The following is a 25,060-nucleotide window of genomic DNA, read 5'->3' as shown; positions in this document are numbered from 1 at the left end:
CTGCTTATAGTCTGTAAAATACTTTACAGAATCTCATTTATCTTCACAAAAAACCCTGAGAGGTAGATGCTGTTTCATCCCTGTTTTACAGATGAGGAAACTGAGACAGACTCATATAGCTAGTATATGAGGTCAGATTTGATTTGAGGTCTTGACTCCAACTCCAATGTTCTACCTATTATGCCACTAGATGCCTATAATGGATACTGGGAGGTTATCTTAGCAATGCCTTCCAAAATATCTATAACTATAACTGATTGTCCAAATAAGATCTAACCAGCACAGAGTGCAATAGGTCTATCACTCCCTAGCCTTGGACACTACACTACTAAAAACACAGCCTGAGATTACATTGCCAGGAAAGGAGGTCATGTTACATTCCTAAGCTTTCAGATCACTAAAAAATCCAGATTTTTTCAGATCAACTGTGGTCTAACTTCACCTCTCTCATCCTGTCCTTGTGAAGTGATTTTTATAGTATTTAAATTTTTCCCAAATTATATATTTAGAAAAGTTTTAGCATTAATTTTTACAAAATTCTGAGTTCCAGATTTTTCTCCCTCTCTTCTCCTCTTCTGAAAATGGTAGGCAGTTTGATATAGTTTATACATGTGCTATTATGGAAAATATTTCCATATTAGTCACAGTTGTGGAAAGAGAAATAAATCAAAAGGAGAAAAAAGTCACAAGAAAGAATAAAGTGAAAAAAAAATATGCTTCAATCTGCAGAGTCCACTAGTTCCTTATCTGGTTTGGATAGCATTTTCCTTCATGAGTCCTTGTATTTATCTTGGATCAATGTGTTGCAGAAAACAGCTGAGTCACTCATAGTTGATCATTACAGACTATTGATACCTTTTCCTGCTTCTGCTCCTTTTACTTTGTATCCATTCATAGAAGTCTTTGTGAAGTGATTCCTTGAACCTGTGTAAATCTTTACATTGATTGATAGACATTCCACCTTATAATGCATAGTTAGCCAGCAAGAAGACTGTAAAAATGAGGGGTCATGGATTGGGAGAAAAGGGAGGAAGCTGTTCAACCAGCATTGTGTCACACCTACCATGTGTTCTGATGCATGCTGTGCTAAGGAGGGCAGCTAGGTGGCACAATGGATAGAGTCAGGATAACCTGAGTTCAAATCCAACCTCCAATACTTAATAATGACCTAGCTGTGTAGCATTGGATAAGTCACCTAACCCCATTGTCTTGCCCCCCCCCCAAAAAAGGAAGATAGAAGGAAATGCAAATGACTGTTCTGACCCTCAAGGAACTCCCCAGCTAATAGGGAAGAAAACAAGCAACCACACATATAAAGGACTGGGAAGAAAAAGAATAGATCTAAAAGGAACAAGGTGCAGAGACAGAAAAGAGATTTTCTGAGTTCAAGAAGTTTCAAGGTTATGCAGTTATGAAAACTGATGAGATCAATGTGGATAGTCAAGGAAGGTGTTGGCCCTGAAAGTTGGAGATTGTTAAACTGTGAGAGGTCAAGGTTTGTGAGGAAACATCAACCTGGCTATTTATTAAAGTCTCAGAGCAGGAAGGCAGAGGAGGAAAGTGAAGAAGACTGTGTATTGATGACTGTTTGAGAATGGAGAAAGAATGACTTAGAAATTGTTTATATCCTGGCAGTAGACTTAAATGGAGTGAACTTAAGAGAGGAGAGGTACAAAGTGATAGTGACAGAAGGAGGTTCTGAGTAAGCCCACTCCTGTCTCTGTGGAGCCCAGAGTGTCAGTGGAATAGGAGAAAACAGACCACCCAAAAGAGAGTGTGGCCAGGAATGCTATGTTCTTTGGAGAGAATCAAGTTTCCAGGAGCTACAGAAGACGAGGGTGTAAGAGGAAGTGATCCAGACTCAAGGGAAGTTTATGATTATTTTTTTCTTTCTTACATATTTTTTAAATTCCACAAAAATCTGCCTTCTCTCCCTTCCACCCTAACCTCCCCCCCCACATACACAAAACAAAACTGCTTTGAGAAATATCTCATTTTGCTCTCTGAGCCCTTAACATTTCTATTTAGATTTGATAGCATCATTAATCCTCTGAAATTGTGTTGGCAATTATACCACTCAGAGTTTCTAATTCTTTCAAAGTTGTTTGTCTAACATATTGCTATCACTGAATAAATATTTCCATTGGCTCTAGTCACTTCACTCTGCATCTTCTTACAAATTTCTTTAGGCTTCTCTGATATCTCCTTCATCACTTCTTCTCACATTTATATAGTGTAACATTCAGCCATTCCCCAATTTATGGGCGCCTTCTCAGTTTTCTATTTTTTGCCCCCTCAAAAAATATTTTTTCACAGAGAATCCCTTCCACTTACTCATCTCCCTTTCCTTCTCCCATTTCCCTGTTGCATGAAATATATTTTGTATTCAGCTATAATTGCATTTGTCCTATTCCCTTCTTTAACCAGTTCAGATGAGAGTAAGGTTCAAATATTAGCCATCCCCTTCCTTCTTTGTATAAATATCTACTTGCACACCCTGACCTTCCCAAGGGGAATTTTTTAATAACAGAGGGGAGTTTCCATCATGCATAGTAGAATCAAAGACCAAATAAGATGTGAACTGAAACAGGGTGGTGGGGCAGAGGTGATTAGGGATGAAAAAAACAAAACAGGGAGAAGCATCAGGGGAAGGGATCTTCTGTTTAGGAAATGACATTGAGTCACAAGGGAGGGATCAGGAAAACCCATAGATCAGGTTCTCCATCTTCAGGGATTCTGTGATCACTGAGCAGAGAATCAGTTGGGAGGCAGATGCATTGACTTCCACAGTTTGTCACCCCAAAGTCTGGAGATGTGGGCTTGGAAGTCAATCCAAAGTATTTACCAAGCTTGTACCATACAACCAGGCACTATGTAAGCCCTGGGGATATGAAGAAAAGAAATAAACAAAATTAAAATATCAACTCCTGCCTTCAAGACTGATGGAGGCAAAATTGTTCATCTAAGACATATATAGGAGAGAGATAGAGACACAGAGAGGAGAATAGGAGTAAAAATGGGAGATAAGAAGAAGTCATTGAAATTCATTGAGTAGTGAGGTGTCACAGTCTGATAGACTTTAGGAGGATTAATTTGACAGTCCAATGGAGGATGGACTAGAATGGAAAGACAGCCAGGCAAGCAGACCCACCAATGGGCTGTTGTAATAGTCCAGACAAGAGATGATAAGGGCTTGCCCTAGAGTGGTAGTTGGAGAAAAGGGTGCATACATAAGAGATGTGATGAAAATAGAATCAGTGAGACTTGGTAACTGATTGGATATGGAGGTTAGGGCGGGGGGGGGGGTAGAATGAGGAGAAGGGAGGATTCTAGAGAACAAGAAGTTGAGAATGACACCAATAAGCTTGGGTGATTGGGAGGGAGGCCTTGGGAAGAAAGAAAATGAGTTCTGTTTTGAACATGTTAAGTTTAAGATGTCTATGGGACATCCAGTTTAAGATATCCATGAGGCAGTTTTGGTGTTGCATGGCTATAGCTCATCAAAGAGACAAGGCCTGTATATTTAGAGCTAGGAATCATTTGCATAGGGATGATAACTGAACCCACGGGAACTGATGAAAGCAAAAATTGAGACAGCATGGGGTTTTAGACAATGTCTGAATCAATAAACTCTTGCAAGTCTGGTCCTGAAGACCAGATTGTTCTATGTCCATCCCAAGATGGGATAGAATCATACATACTCAGTCAAACCCCACATATGAACCAAGCCCTGGTCTCCTGAACTCTTGAGTTCTGAAGTAAAGGTCTCCTGATACCTTTGGTGTCCTGAAGTTCAGGATTACCTTAATGATCACCCTTTGGCATTGAACCTGTCTGCTCCTTGAGGACCTGGCTCTTCTACAGTTGTGAGACATCAGTGGAGGCAAATAATGACTGAAGATGAGGCACCCAGAGACCAGACCAACCACCTCAGTGCCTGCTCCTTAGCCTTATCTCAAGATGGCAGCAGTTGAAGATGCAAAATTAAGCAACATTACGGCTGCTATCTGAGTCTCAAGAAGTAGAGATCCTCTTATACCTTGGGTATCTTGAGGTTCAAAGACTATGCTAGATTCTCTTAGAAGTCTGATTTTTTTTCATGTACTTCCCATTTTTCTGAGGCAATAATTTGTTGTAGGTTGGACTGTGAGAGTATTATGACCTCATGATCTCACATAGTATCCTTATCTTCATCTTTTCTTGGTGTTCACTTTAACTTGTGTTCAAGCCAGTCAATGGTCTAACTGCAACTTAACCACCTGATTCCAGAATGACTACTACCTCAGTAAGTTGATCCCTATCTCTTGGGGACATGTCATTCATTTTATTTTTTGTGATGCTGTCCAATGCTCACCAGGGCTAGGACCTTCTAATTTTTGTTGGAAAAAGTCAAGGATTCTGGGTCATCTACAAACCTTTAGCCTTGGGTTGTTAAATTGCTTCCAAGGAATCTTTTCATCATCATAGCTAGCATTTACATAATTATAATGGTATACCAAGTACTGTTAAGAAATTTATCATTATTATATCACATAATAATAATAATAATAATAATAGTAATATCTAACATTTATAGAGAAGTTACTATGTCACTATGTAGGGATTGGGGATCAAAAATAAAAGCAAAATAGACCCTGTTTTAGCCAGGGGAGAAAACTTGCACAAATATCGATACATACAAAATAGATATGACTTGGGAGGAGTAGGAGACCACCCATAAGGGAAGGCTTCTTGTAAAAGTTGTCAATAGAACGGAGTCTTCAAGGAGCCTCAGAGAAAGGGGGTAGGGGTGGTGGTAATGAGTGGAAAGGATTGCCATTTGAGGAACAGTAAGAAGTCCAGTTTGACCTTACAGTAAAGGGAATGATGTGTAATCAAGCTGGATCACATAGCTAGTGACAGAGACAGGATCTGACTTCATGTCTCTTCACTGGGCCACATACATTTAAACCTAAATAAGTACAATTTGAGTTGAGAAAGAGTACCAACCATGGAAGAATCAGAAAAGGCTTCCTAGAGGAGGAGACAATTTAGATGAGCCTGAAGAGTACATATCAAGTATATAGAAAATTTGTGCAAAGGCACAGAGATAAGAACAATTAGTAATCCAGTTTGGGAATAGTCCAGTTTGACTAGAACAAAAAAGGCATGAAGCAACATGAAGTCTAGAAAGTCAAATTGGCTCAAACTGGGAAGGGCTTTAAATGTGATGCTGAAGAAAGTCTATTTAATCCTAGAAGCATTAGGAGGCACTGATGATTCTGAAGGCCCTCTCCAGTTCTACAGCTACTCGTGATATCCACCAGTTCTTTCAATGCTTTAGGGTGTTTCCTACATTCCAACCAAACTGAATTGCCTTCTGTCCCACTGATGCCCTGCCCTCTCCTCTCTCCATGCCTTTGTTCTTCCCCATGTTTGGAATTGCCTGAGTCATCATCTCCATTTGCAAAACTTCCTTCCTACTCAGATGAAACCTCCCCTGTGAAGCCTTGCAGTATCCTGACCAGTTCTGCATGGCAAATAGTCTAAGAATTTTATCTAGATCCATACCTAAGTTCCTACTTTATTACCTTGCACAATGAAACCTCTACCATCCCCTCCCGCTCTCATTCTCTCTCCTCCCTTTTTTTCAGCCAAGATCAAGAAAAGGAAATCTGTGCTCCCTATCTCTAATTCCTTTCTTCTTCTCTCACTCACTTTTCAACCTATTGCAATCTGCTCCCAACTTCATCACACTAATGACAATGCTTTTACCAAGTTATTCTCTTTTCATAATTTTATTGTATCACTCTCATTTCTTTTCCCAGTTTTTCCTCTACAACTCTTAACTCTTTGACTCTTCTAGAAATTCTCAATGGGTTTGTGTCCAATCACAGATTTCTTTGAGGTTTTGGTAGTAGGTGTTTTCACACTGCTGTCCTCTTCTGAGTTTGCTATCCTCTTCTGAGTTTGTCTTGGTCTTCCCTGCTACCATAGTAGTTTTTCATGGTCAGATATCTTTTTTTTTATTGTTTCCTCACTTTCTCTAGCCTATTTCTTAACCTTGAAGTTTGTTAAAAATTGAGCTCTGTTCACTTGGGGTGGGAGGCACTGTCTCACTAATGTCCTTTTCTCAGTCCTTAACCTCTCTGATGATTGTGACACCCTTGGGTCACTCTCTCCTTTCTGGGTTTTTGTGACACTGTTAGCTCTCTTCCTTTCTGAATGCCAGATTGGGCATTGGAAGACCTGAGTTCAAATCTCTGTACTGCCTCAGTTTCTTCATGTAAATCAAAAGAACTGAATTAGAATGACCTCTCAGACTCCTTCCAGCTTCCTGGAGGGAGGCTGGAAAGGTCTTAGAAGTTATTTACAAAGCAACTCAGGACCAATTGAGCCCTGCCAAATGCATCATGGAACTCTCAATAAGGCAATGCCCCTTAATTCTAAACCCCATTTTCACCTTCAGGAAATGAAGGAGAGAATTCTACATAATTATGTAAACAGCAAGAAGTGATTTAAAATCACCTTGGATATGGAATGGTTTCATTTTACATATTAGGTGTTATTTCCCTCAATTACTCAGAAGAGACACTGGGCTGATTCCTTTTTTTAAACTGTTCTAAAAACCTTTATTCTTACCTTGACAATTAGTAGGGACATTGTGTGAAGCAGAGAAGGCATCATGAGATGGATAATAGATGGATGGATGAGACATACACATTTCTAGCCTGAAGGCTGCTGGAGTGGCTTACAGGAAGGATTCATCACCATTTTTGTACCCCAAACCCTCAGGCATTCAGTCATCTGGTAGAGCCACTGGACTTTGTTTTAAATACATCAAATAAAATACACACAGAGAATTACAAAGAGAACCAATTATGTTAAAGTTATCAAAAAAAATTTATAGTTCATGGAGTCCAGGTTAAGAATTCCCCTGATCTAACTAACCTTAAGGGTCACTCATCAGTAGATTGGAGTGTTTGACTCTGTTAAATCAGATGGTATGGGAGATGGGAGTTTTGGACTTGGAGTCTAGAAGACCTGAGTTCAAATACAACCTCAGATACATACTATGGGATCCTGGGCAAGTCACTTAATGATGGCCTGCCTTATTTTCCTCAACTGTCAAATGAGAATAATAGCACCTATATTCCAGGTTTATTGAACAAAATATTTCTAGAGAGTTCAATACAATGTCTAGCATATAGTAGATGTTATATATAAGTACCAGTTATCATTATTATATCTGCAGGAAGCAAGAGATCACTCCTTCTCGATACCCATACCTCAGTGGTCCCCTGGGCTGATGACCCATTCCCCAACCTTATACTTGACCTTTCGGTCTAAGTTCCAACATCAAGAAGGGGAGAGTGACATTAGGGAACACTAAAGGGGAGAGCTGATGGATGAGCTCTGATTTGTCTTCTCTGTCTGTTCCCCACCCCCCCACCCCCCAGTTAAGGCTGGATGAGGCACAAGAAGCTGAGTGCCAGGCCCTTCGGCTGCAGCTACAGCAGGAAATGGAGCTGCTCAACGCCTACCAGAGCAAAATCAAGATGCAGACGGAGGCCCAGCATGAGCGGGAGCTCCAGAAGCTGGAGCAAAGGGTGTCTCTTCGAAGGGCACATCTTGAGCAAAAGGTGGGCGGTTTGGAGAACTGCTTAAACCCTGCTTCAGAAAGGCAGTCTGGCCTGGGAGTGAGACCTGCACCTGAAAGCCTGGACACTCATGTTCTGAGGCTCCCTCCGACATGAGCTGGGGCTCAGTTTCCTCATCTGTAAAGTATGATCCTGAGAACCTCACTAGATGTTTGCCCCTTGGACCCCACTGTCTTGGGTGACCCTGGGCAAATCTCTCAACCTCCCAACCTCAGATTCTTTATCTAAAAAAAAAAAAGGAAGTTCTGAGGTCCCTTCCTTAGACCTAGGCTGATTTCTTCTGGCCCTGTTTCCTCCTCTCTAAAATAAGGGGACTGAATTTGATGGTCTCTGAGGTCCTTTACAGCAATTGATCCTATTAATGATCCTATGATGTGTGAAGTCCTAGTGGTAGTGATGGAAGTGAGCAGAAGCCTCCAGTCCAGGCCCCCGCTGAACCCATTAGACCCTGACTGACTTGTGGGTGGGTGGGTGGATGGACAGACCTGTGCAGAATTTGAGGGACCCCATTTGTGAGAGACTAATGCCTATTATCTGTTTCAGATTGAAGAGGAGCTGGCCGCCCTTCAGAAGGAACGCAGCGAGAGGATCAAGTTTCTGTTAGAAAGACAAGAGCGTGAGATTGAAACTTTTGACATGGAGAGCCTTCGAATGGGATTTGGGAATTTGGTTACATTAGATTACCCTAAGGAGGACTATAGATGAGATTAAATTTTTTTGCCATTTACAAAAAAAATGAAAAAAAGAAAATTAAAACCCTGAAAAACCACATTCCCCACTGGAACGGGCGTCGCTCTCGCGCTCTCTCTCTCTCTTACTCTTACTGACATCGTGTCGGACTAGTGCCTGTATATTCTTACTCCATCAGGGGCCCCCTTCCTCCCCCCGTGTCAAGTTTCAGTGCTGGCCACCCCCCGGCCCACTCTTTTATTCATAGTACGTCACAGTATTGATGTGATTATAAAATGTTTCAGTGAAAACTTTGGAGACAGTTTTAACAAAACCAACCGACCAACAAATAATTTTTTTAAAGTGGATGTATGTTTCTTTAAAGCAATCATTCATTACCACCAACCTATGAAAGTCAAGCAAAAAAAAAATCATAAAAAAAATTCTAATTGCCAAGGGGGAGAGAGACACAATATCCGCAGCCTTACACCTTAAATAGCTGCTGCATTCTTCTTTCTTTCCTTTTTCTCTTTCCTTTTTTTTTTTTTGGTATTTATTCATCAGGAATTTAAAAAAAAGTTTTATTATTAAAGATTGAGAAATTTGATACATTTTACAGAATCTAATTGTGATGTACATATCAGTGGTGACATATTAATTACTTTTTTGGGGATTGGGGTTGGGGAGGGGCGGGTGGGGGGGCAGAGATATTGTGATTTTTAAGAACCTGCTGGCAAGGGTTTCGCTTGCCTTCAGCATATTCTGATTGTATCATAATCATTTTCTGCTGTTGCAGAGGATGTGAATACATTTAAAAGAGCTCACAGATTTCCCAGTAGCACAAATTGGGCTTAAGCAAATCGTGTATTTTGTGTATAGAAGGAATTTAAGGAGAGGTATGACTTATTTTCATATTGTATTTTAACTGTTTCTCTGATCAAATTTTTTTACTTCCTCCTCCTCGTCCTCTTCCTCCCCCCCACCCGCCCTTTTCCAATTCACTATTTGGAATCGAACACTGTCTCTCAACCAGATGACCTTTTATCTTTTTTTCTTTTCTATCTCCTTCCCCACCTCCCATGACCCCCCAATCCCATCTCTTGGTCATAAATATTACATTATTCACACTTTCAAACTGTGTATTTTCTTACAATAAAAAACGGTTTAAAAGAAATGCTTTACTTCTTTTGCATGCACTTTAAAAAAAAACAAAAAACCCTTTTCAGGTTCCAAGGAAGAGCATGATAACTGTCAGAGCTTTTAATTATATTTGTAAATAAAAGTGTTCATCACAATGTCTCGCTGTGTCATTGGAGCTGGTTTTGCTTTGAGCTGGCCCTGGGAAGGGGGGCACATCCTGAAGCCTAGCACAGAGGAGTTAGAAATGTAGATATGGGGGTGGCTAAATAGTGTAGGAGAGAGCCCTGGCCCTGGAGTCAGGATGACCTGAGTTCAAATCCAACCTCAGACATTTAATACTTACTTAGCTGTGTAACCTTGGGCAAGTCAATTAACTCCCTTGTCTTGCAAAAAAAAAACAACAACAAAGAAGAAATGTAAGTATTGGGGCAGCTAGGTGGCACAGTGTATCTAGAACACTGGCCCAGGAGTCAAGAGGACCTGAGCAAATTTGGATTCAAGACACTTTAATAATTACCTAGCTGTGTGACCTTAGGCAAGTCACTTAACCCCATTGCCTTGCAAAATAAAAATGTAGATATCAATAAAAAAGAAAAAAAGTATTTTCTGGGTCTTTATGCTCCATAGCTTCCTAAGGGTAGGAATTGGGGGTCTCTCTCCCCTCAGAAAATAGACATGGAGGTTGGGAGAGAGGAATGGCCAGCTCTACAGGTAACAGCCTCCTGTCCTCTTAAGAGAGGCTTCTCAGCTAGTCTATCTGGTCCTACCCTATTGGACCAGAGAAACCTTGAAAGATGGTCCCAAGGATGGACTGCCAGCCTGCATGGAAGGACCAGCCTGGCACTACCATCAAGTCAGTCCTGAGCAGGTGCATGCACATCAGTGGAAGGAGAAAACCAGGGCAAAGGTAGGTGTGTAACTTGGTTATCAGTCCCAGGGGAAGTGGGAAGGGGCTGTAACCCAGTATTTTTGATGGTCTGCTGCTGGAGTATTGCTTTTGCCCCAAAACCTCTTTTACCCAGAACCCTAGCTAGCAGGTTCCCCCATTGGTACTGGAGCCTGACAGATCCTGCATCTGACACGGCCTTGCCTCAGTCTTTCTCTGAAATCAAAGAGGGCTGATCACATTCCAGAGTGGATTCAGGATGCAGAATGTGACTGACCAGTAGAATGTGTTCTGTTTGACTCTGCATGTTCTTGGAGGAAAATAGATTTTGTCATTGAAAATTTTTAGCATAAAAAAAAACTTAATGAACTGTCAGCCTCTGAAGTCCCCATTTCCAGAGCTTAGGTAAAAATGGCCAGTCCCAAACCTCTCCACTCTCCTGGGCCTAATAGGACAATTAAAACGAGAGCCTTGCAACCTTGCGATTTCCATTCATTAGAGAAATAACATGGTGTACTTGGTGTCTTGGGGCTTGCAAAATGTCATACAGATGTTAGCTCACGGTCAGTCTGATGAGTCACAAAGACCTGGGTCCAAGTCACACTATCCTCATACCAGCAAGTCCCATAACCTCTAAGGCTGGTTGAGAGTCTGCTGATCTTCACTGGGGAAAAGAATGTCCTCACCTGGACCTTCTCAATGAAATCACAGATCAGGTCCAAAAAAGACTTCACTAGGACAAGGGAGCAGGTTCAGGCACCTGTGAAAGATGCTCTTCCATTAGCCTGGAAATTAATCTATCCCTAATCTTTGTCATTCTGGCTAATTAAGATTTCTCTGCATTTAGCTATCCTCTACATGCATGCTTCTGAAATATATGGAGATGATAAAATGGGTATAAACTCAGTAGTTCCTATCCTGGGGTCTGGGGACATTTAAAAGATTTTTTTCTATCGGTTCCCTTTGTGATGTTTTATGTATTATTTGGAGATGGAAACATTGACCACCCCTGACCTAACCCGAGGCTTTGGGTCTCTGCAACCCTCCAAGGAGCAGTGGACCAAAGTCAATCAGGACTCTCCTTCTGGTTGTCCCACGTCTCACTGCACCTGATTCTGCCACCTCTGCCTCATCCCTCTGGGACTATGCTATGCCAATGGGAGGGCAGATGCAAACAGGGCTCGGGACCAAGGGCCTGAGGAAGAAGCAGCAGCTCTGAGGGCAGGCCTAAGGAGAGTGAACATTCACACAGTACTTGGAAGCACAAGGTGCCGGCCTTCTTAGTATCCCTCTGCTTCCTGTTGACTGGCTGACCCAAGGCCAACCCAAGGCCAGGACGGACAACTCTGCTCAGTTCTTGTAACCTGGACAGTCCAGTCCCCACCATTCTGGTCTGTTTTAGCTAGCAAGTGCTTGGTTCAAGGACCCAACAGATGAGTCCTGAACAGGGTAAGATGTGGCATAGCATAGACAGAGGCCACAGCCAAATGAAAGCATACAAAATTTGTACAAATTATCTTGGAATCAAAGTTCCCAGATTTAGAGGTAGCAGGAACCAAATTTCTTGTAAACCTCCCTGGGGGCCTCAGTTTCCTTGCCTATTAAGTCGGGTCATAATCTCAGGACCACTGAGGTTACTACAGCTCTAAGTCTCTGGTAGCTCATTTTACAGATGAGGAAACCAAGGGCCCCCACTCGAAGTTAACAAATTCTTTAATGAATGACTAAACTCATTCACGGAGGGGTAACAACGGCTTTCAGATGATTTGCTGATCCAGGTTCCCAAGTGGTGAGATGTGGGTTCATATCCTGCCACTGATCCTGTCACCTCGGGTAAATCATTTCTCTTCTCTGGGCCGATTTCCCCTTTAGTGACATTAATTGTTTAAGCAGATGGTCTTCTAAGCTCCTAGGCCCCTGCAGCTCCTCGGGGTTGTGGCCTTATTAAACTGAACTGAGGCAGTTTATTAAGCATCTACTATATAATGGGCATTGTGCAAACAAAACACTCAAAAGGAGAGGAAGGAGCCCCGGGAGGCCTTGAACTCTTTGGTGTCTCTGGGCAAGGGTCTTGCAACAGCCTTCAATCAGTGAAGGAGAGCGAGGCAGTCTTTAACAGACAGAAACAAGTCCCAGATCACTTCTCCATCTCAAGGCCTCAGTGTCTTGGACAAGATGACCTCCGAGTCCCCTCCTCGGGCTGGGTTGTGACCAGGCCCTCTGCTCTGAGGCTCAACCCTTACTCTGGGACTAAGGAAACTCAATCAGTCCTTCTGACAGAGATTCCATTGTTTTGAGCTCTTTCCAGCTAGAAGGGAAAATAAAGGTTTTCTCCAACACCACCCGCACATCCCCCCCACCCCGCCCCACACACACACTCAGTATTGTTGCAGGATTAAGAAGCTGTAATGAAGCAACCTGAACAACCTGCCCGCCTCCAGCCGCCGCCACCACCATCACCACCCTTGCCAGCATAGGTGCACCCGAGGCTTTGACCCCACTGGCAGTGGGGTAGGACTCTATGATCCTGTGGGAAATCCAATTCCTCAAAGGAAACAATCCTGTCTGATGTTTCTGCACAGTGAATGTGAGCTCCTAGAGGGCAGGGGGCTGCTTCTCATTCTTCTGACTGTGCCCCTGAGCCTGGCAGAGCCTAGTATCCAACAGCCACTCAGTAAATGCATGATGAGTGAAGGGTGACCCTCATCTTGGGTTTGGGTGCCAGCTCCACAGTGGACTAGGTGGTATGACCTTAGGCCTCAGTTTCCTCATCTATAAGAAGGAAGACATCGGGCTTGAACTTTGAAGCTGAAGCTGTGTTCTTTTGGGGCAAGAGGAGGTGGAGTATGAGATAGGAAAATGCTCCACCTCAGGATCACAGATAGGGGGATTTCAAACTATCTGGGCCCACCATTCGTTTTGCAGAAGAGGGGTCCCACAGATAATGCCCAAGCCAGGGGGTAAACTGAGCTCCTCTTCATCAGGAGGGTCCTGCCAGCATCACTGCCAAGTCAGGAGACAAGGGTGCTCAAATAGGGCAGTGAGGGGCAGCAGAGACCCCCAAGTCAACACCTTCTTCCTCAGATGGGGATAGTGACTTGTCCAAGTTCACACATCGGTCAGAGGTGAAGCCCAGCTCTCCAGCCTGGAGCCTATATGCTTCCTGAAGCCATCTGGCTACCTGCAAAGAATTGTGGGAAATTCCTTCCAGGTCAAAGGAAGCCATCCACAAGAATCACACATGCCTTGCTTGCAGCACCATGTATGAGGGGAAAGAAATCAGGAGGCAGCCAAGGTATTCCACTCCATTTTTTTTTTAATTCAACAATAAGCAAACAGCAGAATTGAACACAAATGTTGCTAAGTCAGGTCCTGCTTCCCATACAACAAAGATTTGCAGTAGATTTAACACAAAAATGTGAGCATAGCAAACACCTCTAACCCACCCGCACATGTACACCTTTCAATTGGGAGGATGGGGGGGGGGGGGGGGGGGGTGAGTTTAGTTAAACCACCACTGCCTTTCCAGCTGCCAATGGCACTAAAGGACTCACCAAGCTGTTTCCCAATGGAATAAGAGACTAAAGGCTGGATTAAGTCAGTTGAATTATTTTTAAAAGAGGAGACAGTGGCAAAGAACCCCATCGATCTGGTTCTCTTGGAAGAGAAAACTTTCCATCAAATGGTTCTTGGACCCTCCAAATCCAGTTTCTGTCCATTAACATATCAGAAGGAAAAAAATGTGATACCAGGAACAGGATGCATAAAGATTTGAGAACTATCAACAACTTTCTACCTATGTTCAGTTATCAGCATCTTAATGGATTATTTTTATTTTTTCCACTAGGATGTTAGGAAGCCAATTACGACTTTAACTAATACCTTGATTCCCTCCCCCCACCTACTATTTGCTAACACATTAAGTCAGCAAACTGTGGATCCTACACCCAGACCCCCTCCACCCCCTATAACAAGGAAAAGACTCCATGACAGTTGATGACTGACAAGTCAGTCCATGGGAATAAGGGGGAAGGACATCCATTCACATCACCAGGGGAGGGGGCATGTGCTGACAGGGCCTACTTCCCTGCCAGCTGCTCGTAGAGCCGGGGCACATAGTCGTCCCATTCAGCCTGGTAGCAGGTGCCAGCGACGGGGGCCCCAAGCTTGTACTTGCTGCGGAAGGAAGCCACCTTGAACTTGCCCCGGTGGTCCCCGGAGCGGTTGGATAGGACAGGTTCATCACATTTGAGCGGCCCCTTCTGCTCATAAACAAGCCACACATAGCGGTGAAGACCTGAGGAATGGTAGGGGGCAGATGTGTGGGCACAGCTGGCAAGCCCAAAGACTCCTCCCATCCCCCTTAGCAATTCTGCCTCCCGCTTCTGGAATTGGGGGAAATGAGAGCCAGGCTGAGTCCTCTTCCCACTGGCCCAACCCAGCTGCAGATTGGCCAGAACACAAGCCCTCTCCTGAGCCTGAAGGGTCCAATAAGGGCAAGGTCCACATCCAACTGGCTGATCCCACAAGCAAGGATCTTCTGGGTTTTATAAAAAGTGGGTTGGCAGGTTATTTTAATTAGAACACATGCCCTTCTCCTGGGGATAGCTATCGTAATTAAGCCTCTAATTTTATCATCCTCTCTCTCCGCCCAGCACTGCCAGGCCAGATGTGTGTGCATGGTCACCCAGAAAGGAGTCCATGTCCATGGTCACTCAGGAAGCTGAGGCAGCCCAGCACCATCTGTTCTGGAGCCTGGCTGGCTCCAAGCTGCTGATGCCCTATCCCACCTAGAGGGGAAGGACACAGTTCCTGGACCACAGACCTAGAACAAGAGCTTTACACCTGGAGTGTGTCCTGGAGCCCTTGGGGGACCTGGGGAAGCTGAAGGACAGATGCCTTCTCAGAAACAAATTTTTGGTTTTTTTAGGTTTTTTGCAAGGCAAATGGAGTTAAAGTGGCTTGCCCAAGGCCACCACAGCTAGGTAATTATTAAGTGTCTGAGACCGGATTTGAACCCAGGTACTCCTGACTCCAAGGCCAGTGCTTTATCCACTACGCCACCTAGCTGGCCCCAAAACAAATTTTTAAATGAATACAATGATAACAAAGGAAATTCAAGTAAGGATGTGATTTTTTTCCATCCAACTTCATGGATTCCCTGAAATTCCCCACAGACCCCATAATGAGTTGGGATAAAGTGCTCTTGGACCCCAGGGTAGTAAGCAAAATGAGATCATAGCAGAGCATGGTCGTACAAATAATAAGGCTTTATCAATGTTCGTCTTGTTAGTCTTGCTATTATGAAGCCCCTGACCTGGAGTTGCAGAATATCTAACTCTATTCAGTGGGATTCCCTGACCCACTACCAAAGCTTCAGAAGCCCCAGGCTGCACAGAGGACCTGGGTTCCCAGTCCTGCCTCGGATGCTCCTCCCTGCCTAAGCCTGCCCCACAAAGATTCGGAAAGTCATTATTTCAGACAGGAGCTGAAATGCCGAAATGCTGGGTAGGGAACTAACAAGAGCAGCCTCAGAGAAGGCAGCCCTTCCAGCTGTTCTCTGGGATGCCCGCCCACCCTGCCTGGGCACCCCCTCCCCTGGCTGTGGAGGGTAATTTGGATCCCACTCTTTGAAGGGAAAAAGCTAACATTCTTCAGCCAGAGGATGAAGGACTGAGTCCCAGCTCTGTGACCCATCACTATCCCACTAGGACTCTGGGCTGGTCACTCCAACACAGGTGCACTATGACAACCCCATTTCATGTCAATCAATCTACATTTTACAAATGAGGAGACTGAAGCACAGAAAAGATGACCTGCCCGGGCTCACACAGCCAGGAGGCATCTCCAGGCTGGTTTCATCCAGTATGAAAGGAGGGGAGTGAGGGGGAGGGGTTCATGCAGCTGTTCCTAAACAGACAGATCCAGCCTGGCCTTCCCCAGCCCACACAGGCAGCGCCGGCCAGTTCTTTGGTACCTTCATTCACAGGTCCCAGGGTCATCCCTCCAATCAGAACATCTGCTCCTCAAGGTCAGGAATTTTCATTTTTTTCTTAGTCTCCCTAACTCCACCCAGTAAGGGGTCCACAGCAGGCACTTAATAAAGGCCTGCCATTGACAGGTTTGAACCAAGGTCCCCCCCAACTCCCAAGTGAGCTTAGCTCTCCTTCCCCAGGAGCAGGTTGCACAAGCATGAGGAGTGCTGGGAGGTCGCAGACAGAGAAGCCTGAAGAACTCCTGAGAGAGCTCAGCTCAGAGCAACTAGGACAGCTCCCTCAAGACTTTATTACACAGAACCGCCAGAGTGCAAACTCCATCTACCAATGAAGATGCCCATCCCACCAAAACTCTTAAGCCAATTCCTAGTAACCCCAGCTCCAACATCCCCAGTTCTAGCCCCTCCCAGCTCGTCCATGAACCTACCAAGTCTTTAAACACTGAACTGTAGATTCAAATAACTTGTGATAAGCCAGACACAGTATCTATATCCATATCCTTAGGCCCAGGAGGAGCTCCAGGCTCAGTTCCTGACTCACCTGTTCCCTTGGGGGGGCCAGAGCCCACATAATCCGAGAGGACATTGCCACTGCTGATATCATTGCCCTTCATGTTGACCACCAGGAAGTGGTGCCACTCCCTGAGGTGAAAAAAGAAGAGTCAGAACTCAGGATGTTCTTGTACAAGCCCATCCAAGGCTGGAGGCTCCATTTCAGCCCTCAGGAAGAACTCCACAATACCTCTGGCCTTCTCTCATGATAAGCAAATGGGAGGAGAGAGAGAAGTTGGCTGGACAAGGCTAAGGCCAGATCCAAAGCCCACACCCTGGAGGTTCATCAGTGGTTTCTTCCCTGGGGCCCCTTTCTGGGTCCTAGAGCTTGAAGGGACATGAGAGAGCTCCTAGTCCAGCCATCCCATCCTAAACAGCAAGGGAGTTGAGGTGATGTGCCCAAAGTCTCATGGGCTGGAGGTGTCTGAGGCAGGACCTGAGACCAGAGCTGCCACCCACAACCTTCAGCTGGACCCAAGACTGCCCTGAGGAGCTATGGAATGTGGCCAGGTCTGCAGGAGCCCTATGGGAAAGACCAACTCTTTGGTCTGGCCAACCCCACAGCACTCTCTAAGCCAGCTGAGAGCAGGATGGGATTGTGGGTAGAGAAGGGCTGTCTCACAGCCCCGGGTACAGAGGTGAAGCCTGGCTACTGGGACCAACAGCCAAGATTTGACTCTCCTAATTCCAGGTCTAAATAGCATAATCGGACTTTCTGAGATCAATTCCTTACATGGTCCACTGGAAACTCATGGCTCTGGAGCCAAACTCATTTAAAGTATCTCTGTGCCACAAGATCAGCCTGTTTCTCCACATGTAAATAAGGGACAGGGTCTCACTGAAAGCCGAGGTCCCTAGGGTAGACAGGGTACCAACCCAGATGGAGGGTGACTCTCAGAGGGCAGAGGCTTCAAAATCTGTTGCCTTCACCAAGTGAATGAATCCATTGTGCCACATAACACAGCATCCTCTTGAAGAAGGAGCTGTGGTCCAGGCTCAGATGCTTACTCCTAGGGTGATCGGTCAGAGGGACTGAAGGTGAGGAAGGAGATTCTGGTCACAGCCATGGGGGTGTTGCTGACAAGGGCTTTTCCATTGGGAAGGATTTGTGGTGATGTGGGAGGGGAACAGAAGGAAGCAGAAAGTTCTAAAGACAATATAGGGATTATTAACAGGTTTTCTGAAAAGGCAAGTTGAGGGAGCAACTAGGTGATGCAATGGGTAGAGCACCGGCCCTGGAGTCAAATCCAGCCTCAGATACTTAATAATTGCCTAGCTGTGTGACCTTGGGCAAGTCACTTAACCCCATTACCTTAAATAATTTTTCTTTAAAAAAGCAAGTTGAACATTAGAGAAGTGGCTTTCTATGGGAAAAAAATACTGTGCTAAATTAACTGCAGTGATGGGAGCCCTTGTCCCTGAGGTCTGAGCTGATTCAGCTCTGGGACCCTATGCAGCCTATGCCAGTATGACTCTGGACAGGTCACTTTAATCTCAGCTTCCCCATTCACCAATGGTTTAACAACATTTCCAAGAGTGAGTGACAAACTGGAAGATGAAGCTTTGAGTTCTGCAAAGCTGTTCATGGACATTTTCACCCAATCTTGACACCAGGCCTCTGAGGGAGATGATATCATTAGGCCCATTTGGTGAATGAAAAAACTAAGAGACCTTAAGTGACTTGCCCAGGCAGCCATACAACCAATGGCTCAGAGGCAGGATTTGAACCCAGATCCTTCAGATTCCAAGTCAGCATTGTCTGCATCTCTGGACTGACACAAGATATGCTCAATGCCGCCATCTAGACTCTAAGGATTGACCCTGTGGCCTGGGGTCATTTCAAGGACAGCACCTTATCAACCTCTACTAGCTTCAGCTGTGGGGGGTCAGCCTCAAGATTAGCATCCTCATCCCACCATCTTCCAACTCACCGGAATTTGGGGTCCTTCCTGCTGGGAGCATCTGGGTCTGTGAGGACCAGAGTATAGAGCTTCGAGGGGTCGCAGTCCTGCCATCCAATGCTGACTGGACGGCCCTTCACCTGCAGGAAAACAACTGGTCAATGGTCGTGAGGTAACAGGGATGGGGGAAAAGACAAACTCACTCAGATCTCTGTGTAGGTTCCCTGGGCTGTGTTCTGGCATCATAAGAATCACAAAAGATAACAATCCCCCAGAGGAAGAACCATCAAAGTGGGGAATGTTCCCATCTAGCTGTGGAACAGCCTGTCCTCTGTGGGTCCTCCCCAGGATGAGGAGGGCAACTTCCCCAAAAGTCCCAAAATAATGTCAGACCCTCAGCAGTGGGCAGACCATCTGGAGAGGCCTTCTCTCCCACTGGCTCTCCCCTCCCTGGCTCCCCACTCCTGGAGGGCAGGGGCTGAACACCTTGGCATCTTAAAGACCAGTGGGTGCTTAGTAAGTGCCTAGTGATAGCAGCTTACATGTGGGGGGCACTATAAGATTGAAGAGGGAACTCCATGAGCTTTAGAAAAGTAAACTGAGGCACAGGGCAGTTTATGACACATCCAGGATCACAAAGCTCAGGAACATCAGAGCCCAGACTCCAACTATAGATTCTAATTGCACTGTGCGGTCCACAAGGTCTACCCTGAAGTTCTTGGGTTAACAGATGTCGATGGCCCTAAGGTCTCTTCACCTACAGCCCCAGGAGCCTCCCTAGAGCCCTTTCAAGTTTGTAATGTAGTTTCTTTGCAATAACTCTAGAAGACTGCAGGGGAATAGAAATTAGCATTTGGTCCAACTTACACACGATCTCATAGAATGGCATGATGGCCAAGTCACAGGACTCGAAATCAGGAAGTGATGAGTTCAAATTCTGCCTCTGCCTCTTTCCAAGTCACTTAACCTGTCTGCCTCAGCTTCCTCATTTATAAAAAAAAGATTAAAAAAGCCCCTGTCTCCTAAGGTGATTGTGAGAATTCCATGAGATAACACATGTAATATGCTTTGCAAGTACTATTTAAATACAATGTTAGTAGACACAATTCCAGTTTTGGTAAAGAGACTCACCCAAAGTCACATCAATTAAGTGAGAGAGTTGAAGAGAAGCCTAGGCTGATGACACCTTGCCCCCTGGCCTGGGAGTAAAGGGTCCGGCTCCTATTCTTGGGTCCCGATTTCCCCCATTCTCTCTCTTTTATGCAGCAGGAGAGGTGAATATCCCTGCTGCTGCAGCTCAACTACCAGGGACCCCCCACCCACCCAACAAAAAAGGGCAGTCACAACAGGACAGAGGCAAATAGGCTAATAACTCCAATCCAGCTCAATGTTCCTACCTTGGAAACTACTGCCAAAACAAGGCAAGACAGGGCGTGAAAGGTCATGAATTTGTGTTTTCTCTTTCTTAGCAGGAAAGGAAGGGAAAAAAAAGTCAGCAAAACTGGCCCAAGCTGTTTAACAGAATATTTGTTAAAACTGCTAAAATGTCTCTTCCAGCAACTTTACCTGGGCCACTACAAAAAGGCAGAGTCTGATAGTGCTCGCATGCAGGCCTCAGTTTCCTCATGTATAAAGGGAAGGGATAGGAAGGGGGAGGTGAAACCAAAGGATATCTGAGGGGCCTTCCTCTGGATTCTATGATTCAACCTCAGCCCTGGAAAAGTCATCTCTTCAAGCCTCCATCAACCTGGTAGATGCCAAGTCACTAGGGACATAAACTCTGCTTTTCCAAGGACATATACAGGTCTATTCCAAGCTCGCTCTTACTAGAGCCATCATTCTATCTATATTCTTACAGATCCACAAGTGCACTCAAGACTAGGGTCAAACCCTTCCAGGAAACAAGAGACCTGCTGAGAAAAGTCATCTCTTCCATCCCTCCAATGTGCTAGGCCAGGGCTGCTGCCCTTAACTCATGCCCTTAGCTGCATTTAGTACAGACTCCTACCAGCTGTGTGACCTTGGGCAAGTCAGATGGCAGAGGACCTCAGGGATAATGAGGGGAAGTGGAGTCTGAGAGTGGGGAAGGTGACAAGGGAAAGACTGAAAGCTTTTCACTGTGGGAGAGGGTTCCACTGATGAGTGTTCCTAAAGAGATGGTCTGTGAAAAGAGATGGGGACCTTGCTGTGGGGGTGGCCCAGGGAGATCTGGTGCCTCTGGGAGGAGGAAGTTGGAACCCTGGGGATGGCTGTCCCCTGGAGTTTTGATTATATGAAGACTATAGAGAAAAAAAGAGAGACCAAATTATTTTAGGGGTCATAAATCAGAGAATGAGGGTGTAGGCAGAGAGAGGATGGATAATGAGAAGGAAAGAACTCTCTTTTGGAAAGGGACAAAAATAATGAAATTTTTAAAACTCATGAACAGACCTGCTTGAAGGGGAGAGGAGGAGGAATCTAACTGAGGAAAAAAGAGAAAAGAATTATATAATCAGCTGAAAGGAGGAAAGAAAAAGGAACTAATAAGCAAAATTTCAAAGGGAAAGGGAATAACACCTAGAGGAGGGAATAGGGTTAGGAGAAGAGAGCCAGTGGAAACCGGGCCACCTTAAAAAAAAAAAAAAGATTAAAGTAAAGTAAGGAGTATAGATGCACTTTTTACAGCAGAAAAGGAGGAAATCAGCTTGGGGAAAATAGATAAAACAAAAGGAAAAAATCTCTCATAACTTTAAATGTAAAAGGATTAAACAATCCAATAAAATTAGAAAGAATGAGTGACTGATTAGTTAAGAATCAAACCCTACAATCTTAAAAAAAAAATTTTAAATGAAGACATACACAAAATAAAACTAAGTGAGAAAAAAATTTACTATGCATCAAGTGAATCCAAAAATAAGAGTTGCCATCATGTTATCTGAAAAAGCAAAACATTCAAAAATAAAAATAAGAAATAAGAAAATTATGTTATGCTGAAAGGAACCATAGACAACAAACCAATGTCAATAAAATAAATAAGTTCTCCAAATACCCTAATTCATAAAAGAAACATCAGAGAGCTACAAAAAGTCACAGCCCTCTCTCAATTCTGGATAAATCTAACAGAAACAGTTTTCAGAGATCTGGGGATGGGGCGGGGGGGAGACTATGGAATTGAACAATTTCCTGGAGAAACCAGAATTAAGACTTTTTAAGATGGTCCTGTTCCACTGGCTCTCTTCCCCAAATCCCCTCCTCTAGTTTGTTACTTCCTTCTCTGGAATTTTGCTTATTAGTTCCTTTTTCTCTCCTGTTTTTATTTGGTTATGTAATTCTTCTCCTCTTCCTTCGTCTCAGCTATAAACAGATTCCTTCTTTCTCTCCTCCCCTTCAACTAGGTCTGTTCATGAATTTTAACATTTCCAGCATTTGTATCCCTTTTCAAAAGGATTTCTTTCTTCCTCTTCATTATCCACCTACTTTTTGTGCCTACTCCACATCCTCATGCTCTGATTCATGACCCCATAATCATTTGGTCTCTCTTTTCTCCATATTATTTATATAATTAGTCTTAATCTTATTACCTACCTGGGAAAACAAATATTACATATATACATATATACATATATACATATATATATATATATATATATATATATATATATATATATCCTCAGTTCTACTTGGAACCATATTTATAGACCACAGTGCAATGAAAATAATAACTGGTTAGGAACCACAAACAAAAGACATAGCCTCAAATGAAGACTTTATAATGAAATTCCAAATGATAAATGGGTCAAAGGACAAATCTAAAAAAGGTAACGATATAAGAAAAGGGTAAGGATAAATCACTGTACCAAAATTTCTAGGAGGCACCTAAAGAAGTCCTCAAGGAAAACATCCTTATCAACATACACCAACAAAACAGAAAAGGAGAGGATGCAGTAACTGCTGTCACTACCCAAGAAAAGAGGATATTTTTATTTTAGGTGTTGATTCTTGGGGGGGGGGGTTACTTGGATCACTACAGTAATATGAGAAATAAAAGACATCCATCAAAACTGATTAAAAAAGAATCCAGGGAAGCCTGGAGGGGGAGAGGCTGTTCCACAGACAAGACCCTCCAGCTCTTGTTCTGGGCATTCTCTCTAGCTGCCCCCTGCCCGGAGGATCTGAGTTCAAATCCTTATCTAAACGAAAGACTTAGGACAAAAAATGCTAGAGAAGGAACTGATGCTGACTACGGATTGAAGCAGACTTTTTTTTCCCCCACTTTATTTTTCAGTGTTTTCTTTCACAACATGGCTAATAGAGAAATGGCTGCGTGACTGCACATACAAACAGCATCGAATTGCTTGCCTTTTCAATGGGGGGAAGGGAGAGAATTTGGAACTCAAGGCTTAAAAAAAGTACGTGGAATAGCATGTTTTACAAATTTGGCTGGGAAAAAAATAAATACTAAGCAAAAAAAGAAAAAGAAAAATCCAATCTCAGGGTTGTTGTTTATTAACTGGGTGACCTTGGATGAGTCTCCCCTCTGGGTCTCAGTGAGGGGCTGGATTTGGGGCCCCACGCTGAGGCCTCAGTCTCCCCTCCGGGCACCGGGGCGGCGCCCGGCCCGCCGCGCCCGCCCAGGCCTCTCCCCTGGCCCCGGCCGCCGCCACGGGCCGGGCCGGGCCGGGCCTACCTGGGTGGGCGTCAGCACTTGGCCCAGCTCGTGGATCTCGCTGTCCTGGTACTTGACGCTGAGCGGCTGCTGCGGCTTCTCGTCCACCTCCCGCAGGCTCAGCGGCCCGCTCCACAGGCCCAGGTCCACCGGCATGGCGCACGGAACGGGACGGCCCAACCGACCCCGGCGCGAGCCACGGCGCGAGAATGCCGCGTGAGGCGCGGGGGCCGAGGCCGGGCGCGCGCCGGGACACGCCCACCCCGCGGGACGCCCAATCAGGAGCCGGCGGCCTCGCCTTTCTGCGCTGGGATTGGGCTAGGTCGACCCGTCTTTCTCCGGGAACTGCGCGTCGAGCCACGCCTCTTTCCCTGGATGGCCACTCACACGCTGGCCAGCCTCCCTTCCTGCTCTCGGATTGGGCTAGACCACTGCCACTAAGAAGAAGACCAAGCGGGCCCTGAACCCTAGGAGGAGCGCAAACCGAGCCACGCCCCGCACGTAGTCATTCAGTAAGGAGCGAAGCCCCTCGCCTTTCTGCTCTCTGATTGGGCAAGGCCACGCCAAGCTCCGCCTTTCTTCTGCCTCATCTCCTCCCCTACATCTCGGTCCACCTGCGGTGCCGCAGTGGCCCGCGTCCCGGGCACTGGGCAGCCCCTGGCGAGTTTTAAAAATAAACATCCGTCTCCCAGCGGGCCAGTTTGCTTTGCAGACATTCGCTGCGCCCTGCTGCAAGCCGCCTTGGCATCTGATCTTTGTTTGTTTGGGGTTCTTTGCCAGGCAATGGGGTTCAGCGGCTTGCCCAAGGCCGCACAGCTAGGTCATTATGAACTGTCTGAGGTTGCATTTGAACTCCGGTCCTCCTGACTCCAGGGCCGGTGCTCTGTCCACTGTGCCACCACCTGCCCCTTTGGCATCTGATTTTTGCTATTGCAGGCAACCTCCCCTTTCTCCCAGATCCAGAAAAATCCTTCCCCTCTCTTCTTCAGCATGCTGCCCAAAATAAGCTTGCACACCACCACCCGGCTCCCCAAACCCCACTGGCTCCCTTCAAGGACGTGCCCAGGAAAAGGCCCTTTGGGCCAAATTTTCTACAAATGGGCACATCCCCTACTTTATTTCTTCATTTTTCTTTTAATTAGGTTGTCATTAAGAAACAGGGAAGTAATGAACCATATACTTTCTGGTATTGTCAGTAAGTTGATTTATTTTACTCTACAGGTTGTCCCAAAAGTGGAAGGAAGGAAGGAAGGAAGGAAGGAAGGAAGGAAGGAAGGAAGGAAGGAAGGAAGGGAGGGAGGGAGGGAGGGAGGGAGGGAGGGAGGGAGGGAGGAAGGGAGGAAGGGAGGAAGGGGGGGGGGAAGGTAGGAAGAACCAAGAACTCTACAAATATATTGTCTCATATCACAAAAAAGGGTAAAAATCCCACTTGTACAAAAATATTCCTAGCAGCTCTTTTTGTAGTGGCAAGGAATTGGACATTTGAAAGGATGCCCATCAAATGGGAAATGGCTGAACAAGTTGTGGCACATGTTTGTGATAGAACACTTGTTCTAGAAGAAATCATGAGGGACAGGACTTCAGAAACACTTGAAAAGACTTGCTTTGAACTGATACTGAGTGAAAGGAGCA

General features: G+C 45.0%; 2 protein-coding genes across 7 annotated transcripts in view; one reads left to right on the top strand and one right to left on the bottom strand.

Annotated features, from left to right (window-relative positions):
* Positions 1–8,977, top strand: part of TAOK3 (TAO kinase 3) — a 238,801-nt gene extending 229,824 nt beyond the window's left edge. For all 6 annotated transcript variants that reach the window (XM_074205939.1, XM_074205941.1, XM_074205938.1 and 3 more), the window contains exons 20-21: positions 7,440–7,622; positions 8,184–8,977. In XM_074205939.1, coding sequence (XP_074062040.1) covers positions 7,440–7,622; positions 8,184–8,345 — 345 coding nt within the window. In that variant the 3' untranslated portion in view covers positions 8,346–8,977. The remainder of the gene's footprint in view (positions 1–7,439; positions 7,623–8,183) is intronic.
* A 4,656-nt stretch (positions 8,978–13,633) lies between these two features.
* PEBP1 (phosphatidylethanolamine binding protein 1) lies at positions 13,634–23,635 on the bottom strand. The gene is made up of 4 exons (XM_074205936.1): positions 23,450–23,635; positions 18,814–18,923; positions 16,872–16,972; positions 13,634–14,632 (listed from the first exon to the last, which is right to left on the bottom strand). The coding sequence occupies exons 1-4, from the start codon at positions 23,582–23,584 to the stop codon at positions 14,415–14,417; spliced, it is 564 nt and encodes a 187-aa protein (XP_074062037.1). The 5' UTR covers positions 23,585–23,635; the 3' UTR covers positions 13,634–14,414.
* Positions 23,636–25,060: the final 1,425 nt, after the last annotated feature.

The sequence above is a fragment of the Macrotis lagotis genome, chromosome X, assembly GCF_037893015.1.
Source record: "Macrotis lagotis isolate mMagLag1 chromosome X, bilby.v1.9.chrom.fasta, whole genome shotgun sequence".
Classification (NCBI taxonomy): domain Eukaryota; kingdom Metazoa; phylum Chordata; class Mammalia; order Peramelemorphia; family Peramelidae; genus Macrotis; species Macrotis lagotis.
The sequence above is the reverse complement of the archived record's forward strand: the minus strand, read 5'-3'. Positions and strand labels throughout refer to the sequence as shown.

What these genes read in the sequence shown, in the direction of transcription:
- PEBP1 (XM_074205936.1), bottom strand. Translation starts at nt 23,584, where the DNA reads ATGCCGGTGGACCTGGGCCTGTGGAGCGGGCCGCTGAGCCTGCGGGAG. An exon ending in AAGTGCTGACGCCCACCCAG is followed by an intron (nt 18,924 to 23,449) that starts GTAGGCCCGGCC and finishes GTTTTCCTGCAG; the next exon opens with GTGAAGGGCCGTCCAGTCAG. An exon ending in AGGAAGGACCCCAAATTCCG is followed by an intron (nt 16,973 to 18,813) that starts GTGAGTTGGAAG and finishes TTTTCACCTCAG; the next exon opens with GGAGTGGCACCACTTCCTGG.